Genomic DNA, 17,629 nt, shown 5'->3' with positions numbered 1-17,629 from the left:
CAAGTCAAAATGAGAAGAAATAGCTGCAAACATCCATTAATAATTGGAATGTGGAGTGTACAAAGTATGAATCTAGGAAAATTGGAAGATGTCAAAAATAAAATGGAATGCTTAAAGATAGACATCATTAGGGATTAGTGAGTTGAAATGAAGTAGCATTGACCATTTTGAATCTGACAATCATACAGCCTACAATGCTGGGAATGATGGATTGAATAGGAATGGCATCACATTCATCATCAAAAAGACATTTCAAGATCTATCCTGAAGTACAGCACTGTCAGTAATAGGATAATATCCATACACCTACAAGGAAAACCAGTTAATGTGACTATTATTCAGGTTTACACACTAACCACTAAGGCCAAAGATGAAGAAATTGAAGACTTCTGCAGTCTGAAATTGATCAAACAGGCAATCAAGATGCAGAGATAATTACTGGTGATTAGGATGCAGAAGTTGGAAATGAAGAAGGATCAGTAATTGGAAAACATGGCCTTGGTGATAGAAATGATACTGGAGATTGCATGATAGAATTTTGCAAGACCCACGACTTCTTCATTGCAAATACCTTTTTTCAGCAACGTAAACGGTGACTATTTTATACACGTGGACTTCACCAGATGGAATACACAGGAATCAAACCGACTACATCTGTGGAAAGAAAAGATGGAGAAGCTCAATATCATCAGTCCAAACAAGGCCAGGGGCTGACTTCAGGACAGACCATCAATTGCTCGAATGCAAGTTCAAGCTGAAGCTGAAGAATATTAAAATGAATCCACGGGAGCCAAAGTGCAACCTTAAGTATATCCCACCTGAATTCAGAGACTATCTCAAGAATAGATTTGATGCATTAACACTAATGACCAAAGACCAGATGAGTTGGGGGATGACATCAAGGACATCATACATGAAGAAAGCAAAAGCTCATTAAAAAAGACAGGAAAGAAAGAAAAGACCAAAACAAATGTCAGAAGAGACTCTGAAACTTGCTCTTGAATGTAGAGTAGCTAAGGTGAAAAAAAGAAATGATCATGTAAAAGAACTGAACAGAATATTTCTAAGGGCAGCTCAAGAAGACAAAGTATTACAGTGATATGTGCAAAGACCTGAAATAGAAAACCAAAAGGGAATAACATGCTTGACATTTCTCGGGCTGAAAGAACTAAAGAAAAAATTCAAGCCTGGAGTCGCGGTAGCGAAAGATTCTATGCACAAATTATTGGAACAACTCAGGAAGCATCAACAGGAGATGTAAAAAATACACACAGTCACTGTGCCAAAAAGAATTGGGCAATGTTCAGTCATTTTCAGGAGGTAGCATATGATCAAGAACTGATAGTACTGAATGAAGTCCAAGATGCTCTGAAGGCATTGGCAAAAAACAAGGCTCCGAGAATTAACAGAATACCAACTGAGATGTTTCAAAAATTGATGCAACACTGGAAGCAGTCACTAGTTGACTGGAATAGATCTATATTTGTGCCTGTTCCAAAGGTGATCCAATGGCACACGGAAATTATTGAACAGTATCATTAAATCACATGCAAGTGGAATTTTACTGAAGATAATTCAAAACCAGTTGCAGTAGTACATCAACAGAGAACTGCCAGAAATTCAAGCTGGATTCAGAGGAGGATGTGGAGTAACTGATATCATGCTGATGTCAGATGAATCTTGGCTGAAAACAGAGAATACCAGAAAGATGTTTACTTGTGTTTTATTAACTATGCAAAGGCATTCAACTGTGTGGATCATAACAAATTATGGATAACATTGAGAGAAATGGGAATTCCAGGACCCTTAATTGTGCTCGTGTGGAACCTGTACACAGACCAAGAGGCAGTCGTTGGAACAGAGCAAGGGGATACTGACAGGTTTAAAATCAGAAAAGGCGTGCATCAGGGTTGTATCCATTCACCATATTCAATCTGTATGCTGAGAGCAAATAATCTGAGAAGCTGGACTACATGACAAACATGGCATCAGGATTGGAGGAACACTCATTAACAAGGTGTGATAGGCAGATGACACAACCTTGCTTGCTGAAAGTGAAGAGGACTTGAAGCACTTATTGATGAGATCAAAGACTACAGCCTTCGGTATGGATTACTCCTCAACATAAAGAAAACAAAAACCCTCACAAGTGGATCAATAAGCAACATCACGGTAAACAGAGAAAAGATTGAAGTTGTCAAGGATTTCATTTTACTTGGATCCACAGTCAACACCCATGGAAGCAGCCGTCAAGAAATCAAACGACATATTGCATGGGGCAAATCTGCTGAAAAAAAAAAAATCTCTTTCTAGTGTTAAAAAGCAAAGATGTCACTTTGAGGACTAAGGTGCACCTGACCCAAGCCATGGTGTTTTCACTTGCCTAATATGCATCGTTAAATCCTGGTGTTGTAGTGGTTAAGTGCTATAGCTGCTAACCAAAAGGTCAGTAGTTTGAATCCACCAGGTGCTCCTTGGAAACTGGGGGGCAGTTCTACTCTGTCCTACAAGGTCGATATGAGTCTGAATTAACTCAGTGGCAATGGGTTTTGGGTTTAATATGCATGCAAAAGCTGGACAATGAATAAGGAAGACTGAAGAAGAATTGATTTATTTGAATTATTGTGTTGGTGAAGAATATTGAATATACCATGGATTCCCAGAAGAACAGACAAATCTGTTTTGGAAGAAGTATAGCCAGAATGTTCTCTTTAGAAGTGAGGGTGGCGAGACTCCACCTCACGTACTTTGGACCTGTTATCATATGAGACCAATCCAAGGAGAAGGACGTCATGCTTGGTAGAGGGTCAGCAAAAAAAAAAGGTAGATTCTTAATGAAATGGGTTGACACAGTGGCTGCAATAATGGGCTCAAAACATAGCAGTAATTGTGAGGATGGTGGAGGATTGGGCAGTGTTTCATTCTGTTGTACGTTGGGTCACTATGAGGCTGGACCAACTCGAAAGCCTCTAACAACAACAACAACAACAATGGAACATTTGATATGTTCCAGGTATGGGTGAGTACTTTAGTGTGTTAACACATTTAGTCTTCGTAATAACCTAAAAATTCTAGTCATGTTTCAGTGAACTATATGGATTTCTTTGTTAATTTGGTTGTAGTTTCATTTCCTCAGTTACAGTGAAATATCGTGTTGTTGTTAGTTGCCATTGAATCGATTCAGACTCTACTGTCTAGCAATTTCTAAAAATCTCCAATTATGTGCTACTTGTAAATGACTTGAACTCTGCTGCTGTCGTTTTTTTTTTCAAGTGGTTTTATCTCTTTTTTAAAGTGGCAGTTTTGAGTATATTTAATAAATGATCTCCCCATCCTAAAGAGAAACTTTTAAAAAATTTTTTTACATAGAGAAAATTTTGCTTATAACAAGGAAGAGGTGACATAAACTTTATTTCATCAGGAACACTGAGATTTTGGAGACTAAACCCTCGTAGTAGCCAGGAATGGAAAAAGCTTTCCAATATCAGTTACCCATGAATAGACTTAAACATTGTGCATTTTCCTAGAAAACCCCATTTTCCATTATATTGTAGGATGTCTCATCACTCTCCATATGAACAAAATGGCTAGGTCAAAAGCAAGGAGGTAATATTTTAATCATTTATACTTCTTTCTTTTTAAAATCTTTTTATTTGTTTCTTCCCAGTGCACCTAAAGTCTTCTCCTTTCCCACTTACCAGATTATGAAATAAATTTCCCATTCACTTTCACGGACAAGAACAGGTCTGGAAACTGTTAAATCATACAACTCTTAATCCTTCTGCTAAGTTACATTGCAGCTTGAACTAGCCACTGATTAGGGCAGGGCTAGTGAGAGTTCCACCACTACTGATGCCAGGAGAAGAGATGAACCAAGTCCTTTTGGCTTCTGAAGACCCTCTTGGTTTCTAATTAACATTTGTAGTATTCACGGCTGTAGAGTAACAGTGGTATTAGGCAAATGCTGTTGGTTTGGGGAATTACTTGAAGTGCCTTAGGTTTTGCCTCAGGAGTTTAGAACTGAGCACCTAACAACAGAAAATACTGTGCTCTCAAGTTAACATAGGCCGTTATTTTTTACTTTCTTACCTGCTAGTCATTAGGTATACATTCTAAAATCTAGAAAACGTTAAGTACTCCATATGCTGTAATTTTCTAGTGTTGCTAAGAAACGTGTAATATTTGGTTAGGAAGAGACTTGGTTATTTTAGAGTATCTATAGAGTGATTATCTCTCCCTCTCTCTCTCTCTGGTAGCATAGTGGTTAAGCGCTATAGCTGCTAACCAACAGGTTGGCAGTTCCAATCTGCCAGGCACTCCTTGGAAACTCTATGAGGCAGTTCTACTCTGTCCTGTAGGGCTGCTATGAGTCGGAATCAACTCAACAGCAGTGGGTTAGCTTTGGTTTTTTATAGAGTGTTTGTAAGCCCTGGTGACGTAGTGGTTAAAAGCTACGGGTCCTAACCAAAAGGCCGGCAGTTAGAATCCATCAGGTGCTCCTTGGAAATCCTATGGGGCAGTTCTACCCTGTCCTTTAGGGTCGCTATGAGTCGGAATCGACTCAATGGCAATGGGTTTTGTTTTGTTTTGGATAGAGTGCTTTATATAACATTTATTGGATTTGAAAATTATATGGTTAAATGATTGTTATTATTTTCATTGTCAAACTTATATTCCTCGGTTTTTAAATGTTTTCTACAATGTTTGGTTTTACTGAGTTCTTATATTGTTTTAAAGGCCCTGAAAAAATATCTCCCTAATTCCAGTAAAATATTTCCATTGTTAAAATAAATTTCCAATGACATCCCTGAATTTAAATATGAATCCAGAGTTATATCACAGGACTGAGAATAGAGAATGCCATTGGACACTCTGAAATGTTTTATCTAAAGTCATTGTATTGCTAAGAATAACCCTCTAAGCTTTTTATTTAGAATGCCACTTGTGACTCCACTGATGTATGCTAAGAAAGTATGAACCTCCCAATGGTATACTGACTTCAGAAGGGCTGAAAAATTTTGATGCTGCATAATCTCTCACATTCATCTTAAAAATAACTCTCTCCTATGTTGTAACATAATGTTTATACTTGTGAAGGTTATATGTTATATTGGAAAACTCTGCTAACGTGAAACACAGGAAAAGAACAGTTTAGTTTAGGTTATTCTCTTTGTAACTCCTAAACTACGTTTAATTCTTTGACTATTATTTAGTATGTTTTATAATCTAAACTACAATTATTATAAAGCCTCCATTTATTCTCTGGTATTCCTGCATCCTGACTTGGAGTCCTTGTGGCGCAGTGGTTAATAGCTCAGAAGCTAACCAAAAGGTCGGCAGTTCAAATCTACCCACTGCTCCTTGGAAACCCTATGGGGCAGTTCTACTCTGTCCTGTAGAGTCACTATGAGTCAGAATCAACCCAATGGTGAGGTTTTTTTTGTTTTATTCCGGACTTAAGTGGCACATCAAATAAAGAAAATAAAGTTCAGTTAAAGACAGTTTCTTCAGAATTGGCATTTACAGTATAGTGAAATCAATCAAAGCAGATGAAATGGTGAATTTGCCAAGAAGTTAATTGCTTGTCAAAGCTGTTCAGGCATGCCTCACCCTCAGTTTTCCCATCTGTAAATTAGAAGCTTGGTCTAGAAGATCCCTAAGATGTCTTCCAGCTCAAAAGTTCCATGGTAATAATAAATAATGCATGTATTTTTTAAATTACAAATGATCTAGAAATGTACATAAAAATTAAAATGTCTTCAGTTAGTGCTTCACCCTGCTTGGACATTGTATGGTTAAATGTTTCAGCTTTAGCTCTTATTTCTTCAAATGCTGCCACATAATGGACATCGATAGACCTTTTGGGAGAGGGTGAGTAAAGCTTTATTTTTAAACTTCAGTTTTGAGAGATTTCCATATCTTAATAACTGCCCTTATGTTGATCTTTTGGAGTCTGGTGTAGCTATTGTTCTTTCCTTTTCTTCTCTTCCATTTGCTCTCCGTCTCTGGTGAAATATAGATTCTTTGGCCGCACTTCCCCCTGTTCCCTCTGAAGCACAGATCTCAGATCCGTTTGCACCAGAACCTACCCCTCCCACTACAACTGCTGAAACTGCAACTGCTTCAGCTTCTGCCTCAACTACTACAACTATTACTGCTGTCACTGCTGAAGTGGATCTCTTTGGAGGTTAGTTAGTCCAATCGCCATTCTTTAATTTCCCTTTCAGGATTGCTAAAATAACCTGTGAGTGAAGGTCTTTAAAATATTTATATTATGTAACAGCTATGAGTCGGAATCAACAGCATGTCACATCGTTTAAGCACTTTTAAAATGTATATTCATATATATTTATCTTCATTAAACATCACTTTATCTTAATTTTAGCCTTTTTAGAGCAGAGATTGCAATGTTTTAAGCCCAGCTGATTTTCTTCTTTTTTTTTTTTGAGTTAGAATTTAAACTGCTACTAGAACTCCTGTTTCAGGGATTCTCCTGCCCTTCAGTACATACATAGAAGTGGTATTGGACTTCTCTCTCATATTTAGGTTTAGTTTTTGACCAGATTAGAACTAGCCTGGAGAATACTATTTGGGGAATATGAGAGGGGAATTCTAGCCTAAATTACTTCTTAAGATTTAGGACTAAAAATCATTTAAGAGCAGTTCAAATTTGGAGGTGTTTGAAGAGAGTTTAGGGTTCTGCTTGGTTTTCAACTTTAAGGTTACCCTGTTCTTTTACTTGACCTGTCTTTGACTTTGGAACTTTAAGAGAACATTTGAATCAGCAGTTGAAATTCTGATTGGAAGCAGGTTTAGGTCAGTCTTTGACTGACTGTCTAAAAATATGCTTTCCATGAATATGTAAATTCTGGCACAGCGTTGATTTACAGCTGTGGACTTGAGTAAAATACCCTAGACTCTGCCAGTACAATATGCCTGGACCTGATGAGCCGTTTGAAGCCATTTTATTTATGTATTCCCCTTGGAATGGCTGCTAATGTTCAAACATAGAGATGTGGTAATATCAAATACATGCTTGGAACAGTGTTATAAAAAAATAGTCATCATAATTTTACGTTTCCTCATTATAACATCTTTCCCAGGAAATTTTAAGAATATGGTGAAGAAATTGGAGAAAGCAAACAATGGAGAGGGAAGGGGAAACTTGGCAGGCCCTGGTGGAGTTACTACATTCCCATAGGAACATACACTTGTGTCCTGTCACACACCACCATGCTATGTGCCATACCCATCTCAGGTTTGCCAACATTGTCTAAGACGCGGAGCAGTCAACTAGACAGTATCACTGACACTGTTTCACTCATGGAATTTGCTGCTGCTGTGCTGCACTGCCATTCATTTTACAGGAGAGTCCTGTAAAAAAGTGGGGGAGGGGTGTGGTTTTCAAACCCTGAAATACTTTATTATAAAGACTCACCCATTCTAGGAAGCTAGTTTTTCACTTATACTATATTTTTTGAAGCCAAAAATTAAAGTTTTAGTTTTAGCTTAAATTTATGAAATCCATTTCTTCCTCATCCCCTCCTTTTTTGTTATTATTGTTTTGTTTGTTTTTGGTGTTGGATGTACACAGCTTCTTAAAGGCTTGTGTTAACAGAATTGCAAGGAAAATGGAAAACTTGGATAGTGACAATTGTGTGCTGAAGTATTTTTATACTTGTAACTATCTAGATTTTTGTTTTTTAGTCCGTTTGTAAGCAGATTAATTAGAAATTAATCAATGCCTTCTTGCTTCCCTCATGGCCTAAGATTTTCTTCCTTGAAATATTCTTTGTGCCATTGTGCTGTTCGTGTTTATCATTTACTAGTGCTTTGACTGACTACCTTTGTCAAGCAGAAAAATCTGCATGTTTGGAAATATTTTCATAATGGCATTCTTTTTTACCTTTAAATGCAAGTTTAAAGGACTAGTATTGCAGAGAATCAGGGTAACGTAATATCAGAGAGTGAGGCTGTCCTTGTGATTTCACCAGTAGCCTCTCTAGTCATCTTGCTGGAAGATGAGCAAAGGTGAGCTTGTCTGTGAATCTGAGGACACTTGTTTTTATTGGTCTGTATTTTTCTGTAAAATATCTCTGGCCTCCGACAGCTATAAAATCTATATCCTCTACGCTCCATAGTCTACGTGCATCATTATCTGTTTTATGGCTTTCAATGATTTTCCCTAATTCCTTATTTTATAAGAAATAACTTAGAAATATGATTTTAAATAAAAACCTAAACTTATGGAACTGATAGAAGGGTTCAGCAAAGTGGCAGGGTATAAAATCAACATACAAAAATCAGTTGGATTCCTCTGCACTAATGAGAAGAACTCCAAAAAGATATCAAGAAGATAGTACCATTTACAATAGGTCCCAAAAGGATAAAATACCTACAAATAAATCTAACGAGGGATGTAAAAGACTTATACAAGGAAAACTACAAAACACTACTGCAAATAACCAAAAGAGACCTACATAAATGGAAAAACATAACCATCTTCATGGATTGGAAGACTTAACATTGTAAAAGTATCAGTACCACCCAAAGCAACCTATGGGTATAATGCAATCCTGATCCAAATCCGAACAACATTCTTCAATGAAATGGAAAAACTAATTACGAACTTTGTATGGAAAGAAAAGAGGCCCCAAATAGCTAAAGCATTATTGAACAAGAAGAACAAAGTAGGAGACCTCATACTTCCTGATCTCAGAACTTCCTAGCTACCGTAGTCACAACAGCCTGGTACTGGTACAACAACAGACACAGTGACCACTGGAACAGAATTGAGAACCCAGAGGTAAATCTATCCAGCTATGGACAGCTGATCTTTGACAAAGGGTCAAAATACATTCAATGGGGAAGAGATAGTCTCTTTAATAAATGGTGCTGGCAAAACTGGATATCCATTTTCAGGAAAATGAAACAGTATCCATACTTCACACCATACACAAAAACTAACTCGAAATGGATCAAAGACCTAAACGTTAAGCCTAAAACTGTGAAGTTCCTGAAAGATAACATAAGGACAAAGCTAGGAGTCCTAATCTGTGGCATAAATACACTATCAATCATAACTAAAAATGCACAAACAACAGTAGATAAACTAGATAACTGGGACCTCCTAAAAAATGGAATACTTAAGCTCAAAAGAGTAACAGCAGAACCTGCAGACTGGGAAAAAAATTTGGCAACGGCATACCTGACAAGGGTCTAATCTCTAAAACATATAGAAAACTTCAATACCTCAAAACAAAAAGACAATCCAATCAAAAAGTGGGCAAAGGACATGAACAGACACTTCACCAAAGAAGACATTCAGGTGGCTAACATACATGAAGAGGTGCCCATGATCATTAGCCATTAAAAAAAAAAAAATTTTTTTTTAGAGGGATGCGAATTAAAACTACAATGAGATACCAATTCACCCATGCAAAAATGGCACTGATCAAAAAAAAAAAAAACAGAAAACAAATACTGACAAGGTTGTGGGGAGATTGAAACTCATACACTGTTGGTGGGATTGTAAAATAGTACAACCACTATGGAAAATGGCATGGTACTTCCTCAAAAAGCTAACAATAGAAATACACATAATCCAACAATCCCACTCCTAGGTATATATCCTAAATAAATAAGAGCAGTGACACAAATAAACATAGGCACACCCATGTTCCTTTCAGCATTATTCACAATAGCAAATAGATGGAAACAACCTAAGTGTCCATCAACAGATGAATGGGTAAACAAAATGTGGTACATACATACAATGGACTACTACTCCACAAAGAATAATGATGAGTCCATTAAACATCTTATAACATGGATGAATCTGGAGAACATTATGTTGAGTAAAAGGACAAATATTGTATGATACCACTTTTATAAAAAGTCAAGAACAGATTTACATACAGAAACCAGCATTCTTTGATGGTTACCAGAGATGGGAGGGGGATGGAGGGAGAAACACTTACCAGATAGTAAAAAAAAAAAAAATAAAAACCAGATAATAGACACATGTTAATTCTGGTGAAGGGAAAGGCAGTACACAATATGGGGGAAGTCAACACAATATGACCAAGGTAAATGAAGACACTGAGGGATACATAAGAATTAAGAACAACTGTAGTAAATGCTGTAACATATGCAACAACAGAAATAGCAACCGAAAATTTGTGAGTGGTTACATAGGTAGATATGTATGCTATATAGGTGTGGAAGGACGTATAGGAGTACTTGCACATGCATATAAAGGTATAGCTGTGGGCATTTGTATATACATATTTGTGCTACATGTGTATTCATATATATAATAGAGCACATGGGCATAACACAGTTCATAAAGATAACGTTCTACACCTTAGTTTGAAAAGTAGAGTCTGGGCTCTTAAAAGCTTGTGAGTGACCATCTCAGTTACCAGTATTGGTCTCTTCTCATCTGGAGCAAAGGAGAGTGAAGGAAACTAAAAACTCAAGAAGGACAAATGGCCTACATAAACTACAGCCTCCTCTAGACTGAGAACAGAAGAACTAGATGGTGCCTAGCTAGCACTAACAACTGCTCTGACAAAGGCCACAATAGAAGGTCCCAGTTAGAATGGAAGAAAAATATAGAACAAAACTCAAATTAGTAACCCAGACTTACTGGACTGGTAGAGACTGGAGGAACCCCCGAGACTGTCACTCTCAGGCACATTTTTAGCCTGGAACTGAAGCCTCTCCCAGAGGTCACCTTTCAGCCAAATAATAGATTGGCCTATAAAATAACCAATAACACCCGTGACGAATGTGCTACTTAGAACAATCAACTATACAAGACCAGACAGGCAACATTTGCCCAAAAGCAAAAATGAGAAGGCAAGGAGGGCAGGGAAACTGGAGAGATGGAAACTAGAAAGGCAGAGTGGAAATGGGGAGAGTGCTGACACATTGTGGGGATAGCCACCAATGTCATGGGAAGAAATTATGTATAAATTGTTGAATGAGAAACTAACTTGCTTTGTGAGCTTTCACCTAAAACACAATAAAATGTTAAAAAAAAAAAATTAAAAAATCCTACATCTCTTTGGCTATTTCATGTGGCCATTTTTTATATTTTTCTCTCTAAAATGTGGCAAGTGGTAGAATTCTAGAATGACTTCAGTTATATTTTGTTTATACTGCTTTAAATATATACTTTTTTGAGGTTCTGTGTAGCATGTTCAGCAGTACGAAGTACATTTCTTTAGAAATAAGCTTAAAGAATTTCAATTTCAGAAAAAGGGCTTATTGTTTTATTTCATGAATGTCAATCACGAATGTGAAATATTTTATTAAATTTTTCTTGCTATTTTAGTACTATGCACTACAGATCTAGAGAACAGGAAATTTCATTTGTTTCTAAATATTCAGATTGATATGCATATAATATTTTAGTCATTTCCATGTAAGTCATCAAAATTCATTTCAGATATATTTACTACTTTTAAGAAATAAAAACTGATTTCTTTGTTCATGCAGAACAGGACTGGGAGATAGTGTTATGCATTTAAAAAGTTAGTAAAACTTAAAAATACTAATAAAAATTAAAGACCCAAACCCAAAATAAACCCACAGCCATTGAGCCAATTCCAACCCATAACAACCCTTTAGGACAGAACTGCCCTTGTAGGGTTCCCTATGCCGTAAATCTTTATGGAAGCAGACTGCCACATCTTTCCCCCAAGGGGTGGGTGGTGAGCTGGAACCACCAAATTTTTGGTTAGAAGATGAGCGCTTTGACCACTGCACCACCCAGGCTTCTAAAATAAAAGACAAAATCCTTAAAATAACCTTTTTTTCATTTAAGAAAACTTTACTAACAATAGCACACTGGCTTGTGACAACACAGGGTTTTCTACACTAGAATGCTAAATTGGTGCTAATTCCTCTACATGCTTACCAGGGCACCCTTTTGATCAACTGTGTGAATCTGTGAACAAGCCGTCATGAGAATAATAATCTATGAGCATGAAACTAAGTGGCTTGAGAACTTAACTCACAAGCTTGACTTTATATTATGTTATCAAGCCAAGTTAATCATCCTTCCTTACAACAATCCTTAAGAGCCTTATAATCAGGGACCTCTGGGGAGAAAAGGAATTGGATACGTGACTCTTGGGCTGTTGAGACCAATTGAAACTTCTGTGCAGAGTTTGTAATTTTAAATGGCTTTTATGGCTGGGCAAGGCTGAAAAAAGTGTCACCTGTTAAGAGTTGTAAAAAGACAATCACGTGACAAAAAATTTAAAAGGCAAATTCTCCTTAGAGTGCTAGGGGGAAGAAAAGACTGGTCTGCAGCAAAGTTGGAGAACAGTTGGGTGACTTTAGTTAAGGCCTGGACTAAGTGCACAACTGTAGAACAGTAGGAACATGCATTTCCAGGCCAAAAAAGGGGCAGGATGTAGAAATGAGCTACAATTAGGTGACAAAGGAAAGAGAACTGGATCAGAAATAGCTTCAGTTTTTAATAAAAAAAAAAATACTGGGTGGATAATACTGCCATTGATAATGAAAGAAAACTAAGTATTCAGACAAGCTTTGAAGGGAATAGACAGCCAAGTTGATAATGTTTAATTTTAACTTACAGGAGAAGCATTTAAAAATGTCTTGCTGACAGAAAAAAAAAAAACTCTCCTGAGGATGAAATTATAAATACAAGTTTACCTACTTGTTGTTGTTAGGTGCTGAGTCAATTCTGACTCATAGTGACCCTACAGGACAGTATAGAACTGCCTGATAGGGTTTCCCAGGCTGAGCTGTCATCTTTACAGGAGCAGATCTCCAGGCCTTTCTCTTGCGGAGCGGGTGGTGGGTTCCAACTGCCAACCTTTTGGTTGTCAGCAGACAGCTTAACCATTGCACCACCAGAGCTCCTTCACCTACTTACATATAGGTGGTAATTACCCAACCTCTTCTACTTTTCCTTTGTTCTTCCGTCCCAGCTTCTAGGGTTTTCAAGTTCTAAGTCCTACGTTGTAGTATCCTTAACATGGCATCTGGGGAAGTAGGCCTGACCTATCCCTGATACATTTTTTCATATTCTGGCATTGTTTCTTTGACCTCTCTCCTGACCTCTACTCAGAACATATATTCCTTCAATGTAGCTGAGGGAAACAATCAGATCAAATAAATCTGTGAGATACGAATAACTGATTGTTCCATTACTCCTTCTAGGGATACTTCTATCCTTGTAAAGGACTTGTTAACCCAAATGAGTCTCTGATTTGATAGTTGTTATTCCATATAACACTGCCCCTCGGGATGTTACTAAAGTGTGTTTCGTACACAGTATCAGTTTGGGACATGCTGGGTTAAACTAGCAAACAAGAGTCCTGAACGTAGGACTTCCTAGGGAGTAAACTTCCAGGTAGGGGGGATACACTGTGTAGCATTTCCCAAGCATATGTGATGAATTCTCATTAATGGCTGGAGGAACAGTGTTCCAGGGAATACCAGTAGAGACTATGGAAGACAGTATTTTGGGTGAGGCCTATCAGATAAGTGGCAGGTTCTAAATGGGGGTTGATCCCTAGTCTCCAGGAGTTTCTTCTCTCAAGCCGGTCATGCTTATGATGGCGTTATTCTTTTTCTAGTTTTGAAACCATGGAATGTCTCTGCAAGTTCCAGAATTTTATTTTTTACCATAATTAACATGGTTTTTTGGTAGAAACACATTACGAGCCATTTGTACACATCAGCCATTTATAAGTTGGGTGTTTATAAACTGGGGATGCCTGTATATTAGTGGATGTTACCATTATAGCATCATATATAGCTTTATAAATAGTAATGTATTTGTAATCTTCAACCATGAAACTGTATTTTAATCTGTTGAAAATAGATTATTTTTCAAATAGTTAGAATAATACAGTAATATTTGAAAGCAATTTAAGTAGATAAAAAGGCATTATAGTGTCATTTCTTAATTTCTTTATTTAAAACAGGTTGATTTTATCTGCAGATGCTTTTCAAGGATAGTGAAGGCTTATGAATAATCAATAAGCTTTTGTTGTTAACTGTGTTATTTTGCCTATATTAAACTATAAAAAAATTTAAATTAGAATTATTTGTTTATATTACTACCATATATTTAATTTTATTGGCAATAAAGAAGACATTCATATTTCCTGGAAGCCATTAGTCAGAGATGCCATAACAAGATGGTGAATTAGTATTACCTGGACATCAAAGTTTATTGTCTTAAATTACATAGTAAAGTTATTTTTGTGCTTTAATTTTGACATCCATTAATTTCTAATAATACATAAAACATGCTTCTCAGAGCCCTTATACAATGAGAATCTTGTTACCTTTTGGATCCTCATAGGCCTCAGCAGTATCAACACCATACTACATGCATGTAACTAACACAAAGGAGCGCAAAGAATAATTGTTTTGTGACCACCAACAGTTCATGGGCCATAAAAATGCCTTTTGAAAAATTCATGTTGTATAAGGGAGCCTCCTTCGCAATTTAACTTGGTTCTTTTACTATATTTTCTTCTCTTTTTATTCTTTTAATTTCTGTTATTTTAAAAACTGCGCCCAAGATGCCTTTGCAGCTTCTCCTGGGGAGGCCCCTGCAGCATCCGAAGGGGCCGCCGCACCAGCCCCCCCAACCCCCGTAGCAGCAGCACTTGATGCATGTTCAGGAAATGGTGGGTTGAAAGTCATGAGCCAGTCTGTTATGTTTCTGTCCTAACATGAAACCCCTATAGTTAGATGTGACCATGTGTTTTTCTAACTTTAATTTCTTCTGAGTATAAAGTGTCATTCATCTTAACTGAACAATAATGCCAGCCCTTAAAACATTAAGACAACCATGTGCATACTTATCAAAATTGACAATTTCTCAGGATTGACAATTTTTGTCAGTGCAAGTATGCTCTCTTAATGTTTTTTTTCTTTTCCCCCTCTAATGCTATATTGCACTCTCACTGAGTTCAAATATATCGGCATGTTGAAATGAATTTTCAAAGCTACCAAACTGACCACATTAAGTAAAGATTTGAAGAATAAGAACCTCTGATCCTAGCCTCTAGGCTAATCTTACAATACTTTGAAGTCTTTCAGTTTCATAACTTGTGGTACCTACTCAGTTTACTTTTTCTTTAGAAAAACATTCCAATCACTGACCCCTGGCTAATGGGATAGTGGTTAAATCAAGCAGTCTAATGCCTAAGTAGTTTGTCACTGTCTGTGTAAGGTGTCTCTTACCTGTAGTTATGGCAACTCTCTCTTGTCTCTTTCCTTACCGTTGCTGTATGTGTTTCCACTTTCCTTTCCAAAAGACCCCTTTGCCCCATCTGAAGGTAGTGCAGAGGCTGCACCTGAGCTGGACCTCTTTGCAATGAAGCCTCCCGAGACCAGTGTTCCTGTAGTTACCCCTACAGCTAGCGCAGCCCCTCCGGTTCCAGCAACTGCTCCTTCTCCTGCTCCCGCCGTTGCAGCTGCCTCTGCTGCCACTACTGCTGCCACCGCCGCCGCCACCACTGCCACCGCCACCACAACCACCACCGCTCCTCCTGCTCTAGATATCTTTGGTGGTAATTTTTTGTTGTTGTTGTTTAAATCTTTCCCTCTGGTAGATTGAATTCTGGTACTGCAGATTTACAGCTTACACAACGATTACTGCATGAATACTGTGTAATTAAATGGTTCTCTAGAAACCATTTGCTGCTTAATTCAGAATTCTCCAGAGTACCAATTCCAAGTGCTAAAGAGCAATGCTATTTCGGGCTTGTTTGTCAAGTTGAGTAAAGGCATGTGTGTTCTTGGTCTTAGATTTATTTGAGTCTGCTCCTGAAGCCGCTGCAGCGCCCAAACCGGATGCTGCTGCTCCTAGCATAGACCTGTTCGGTACAGGTAAAACTAAAGCAACCCTGTCTTTTACTTTAGTGTCCTTAGGTGTTTTCATGACTAAGCTCCTTATACTCACCTGTGATAATGCATTTGTTAGATTTTTGACTTTGATTTCAGCTTGCTACTTACTTCTGCTTGGTTTTGGTTTGTTTCACTTTTGGAAGATGCTTTCTCCTCTCCACCACAAGGGGCCTCTCCTGTGCCTGAGAGTTCTCTCACTGCTGACCTCTTTTCCGGTGAGTGCCTTTGCTATGCGCAGGTGAGCCTTTGGAGGTGTCTTGCGGGGGTATGCATGGAGAGGCAGAGGTGAAAATATGCGTGTTTGTCTTGAGTTCTTTGAAACTCTACCTTTTATTTTTAAAAACCTCATTCTTTGGCCCATCACCAGCTGTTGAGGATAAATATTTCTGCTGTAAGCTATGGCTGATGAAATTTCTGCTTCATACTAAAACCTCTGACCGCAAGAAGTCAAATTTTATTTTCTTCTGGAAAGTATGTATTTTAAAATGTATTTGCTTTTCCTTAACTGTCAAGATTGTCTGCATCCTTCCTATTAGGAACACGGAATCTAAAGATGCCATTTGTCAAGGCTCATGGTTCCGTCTTGTTTTGGGTGACATGCTGTTTTCCTGTTCTGTGCTTCACTGCAGTGGACGCATTTGCAGCTCCGTCTCCTGCAACCACTGCCTCTCCCGCAAAGGTGGACTCTTCAGGTGTGATAGACCTTTTTGGGGGTGCGTATCTCTCCTCCTGCACCACTAAAGGCATCTTTTTTTTCCCCCTTCTGAACAGTTTTTAGATCTTCTATTTCATCATACTTCTTCATTTTTTCTTTTGACTATGTGAAGTTATTTTCATCTCTTAAATGTAAACTTAAGTTTGAAGATTTTTTCCATTTCTTTGCCATCACCGTCTTCATCCTCATCACCTCATCGTAGTGGTCAGTGCATGGCCTCACCAAACCAGATCTTTTTTCATTTGAAATCTTTGTGTTTTCAATGTTGCGTTCATTCTACTATAGAAGACACTGTTCTTGGTGATCCTGGTCTGCTGGCTAAATCCATGTTTCTGAATTCTTCAGAGCAGTATACACACCAACTATAATTCAGAGCTGAAAAGAAATAAGCCAATCAAAACTGAAAGTGTAAGCTGTAGATGTCATACGTTATTCTGTAAGGTTTAACTATATACGATGAGTTTAATGTTTTAAAATCCTTCCAGAAAAGTAGGAGATGTTTCGCTGATTTAAATATATTCTTCTCCTCCTTTATGTATTATACGAAGACAGGGAGATGTCCTGGATTAACCCTTGGAACTACTCATTTGGATGATACATATAAAATCTTCCATAAGCAGTAAATTTATAGGAAAAAGTATAGGTCTGAAGTGATTTCTTCATGAATATCTATAATGTCTCTGGCTTTTGGGTAAAATATTATTCTTGGCAAATTATACTTACATTGAATATTTACTGGACATTGAGGCATAGAGGGGCTACAAAGATATCACAGTCTGAAACGCTAGGATGTTTAAAACTTGTGGCAAATAAACAATAAACTTGGCATATAGGTACAAGTAGGGCTGCTGCTGCTACTTGAATTAAGTTCGTTCATTTTTTTAAAAGTTTAATAGAGTTCTATATTTTGACAAAAATTTTAAAACCTTGATTCTGTGTTGATAGATGACAGGATTTAGTCCAGGAGTTTTATTCTTAAAAGAATAAGAATTCTCTTAATCTTAC

At 37.5% G+C, this 17,629-nt stretch overlaps 1 protein-coding gene across 8 annotated transcripts in view; it reads left to right on the top strand.

Annotated features, from left to right (window-relative positions):
- SNAP91 (synaptosome associated protein 91) overlaps positions 1–17,629 on the top strand; it is a 170,038-nt gene that overhangs the window by 115,148 nt on the left and 37,261 nt on the right. For 5 of the 8 annotated variants that reach the window (XM_049896484.1, XM_049896513.1, XM_049896474.1 and 2 more), the window contains 7 exons: positions 5,857–5,871; positions 6,020–6,187; positions 14,577–14,684; positions 15,318–15,572; positions 15,811–15,891; positions 16,053–16,124; positions 16,539–16,622. The exons of 1 other annotated variant lie outside the window; for it this stretch is intronic. In XM_049896484.1, coding sequence (XP_049752441.1) covers positions 5,857–5,871; positions 6,020–6,187; positions 14,577–14,684; positions 15,318–15,572; positions 15,811–15,891; positions 16,053–16,124; positions 16,539–16,622 — 783 coding nt within the window. The remainder of the gene's footprint in view (positions 1–5,856; positions 5,872–6,019; positions 6,188–14,576; positions 14,685–15,317; positions 15,573–15,810; positions 15,892–16,052; positions 16,125–16,538; positions 16,623–17,629) is intronic. 2 more of the 8 variants (XM_049896502.1, XM_049896526.1) reach the window with 2 other exon arrangements.

The sequence above is a fragment of the Elephas maximus genome, chromosome 1 (assembly GCF_024166365.1).
Source record: "Elephas maximus indicus isolate mEleMax1 chromosome 1, mEleMax1 primary haplotype, whole genome shotgun sequence".
In the NCBI taxonomy this organism is placed as follows: Eukaryota; Metazoa; Chordata; class Mammalia; order Proboscidea; family Elephantidae; genus Elephas; species Elephas maximus.
The sequence above is the reverse complement of the archived record's forward strand: the minus strand, read 5'-3'. Positions and strand labels throughout refer to the sequence as shown.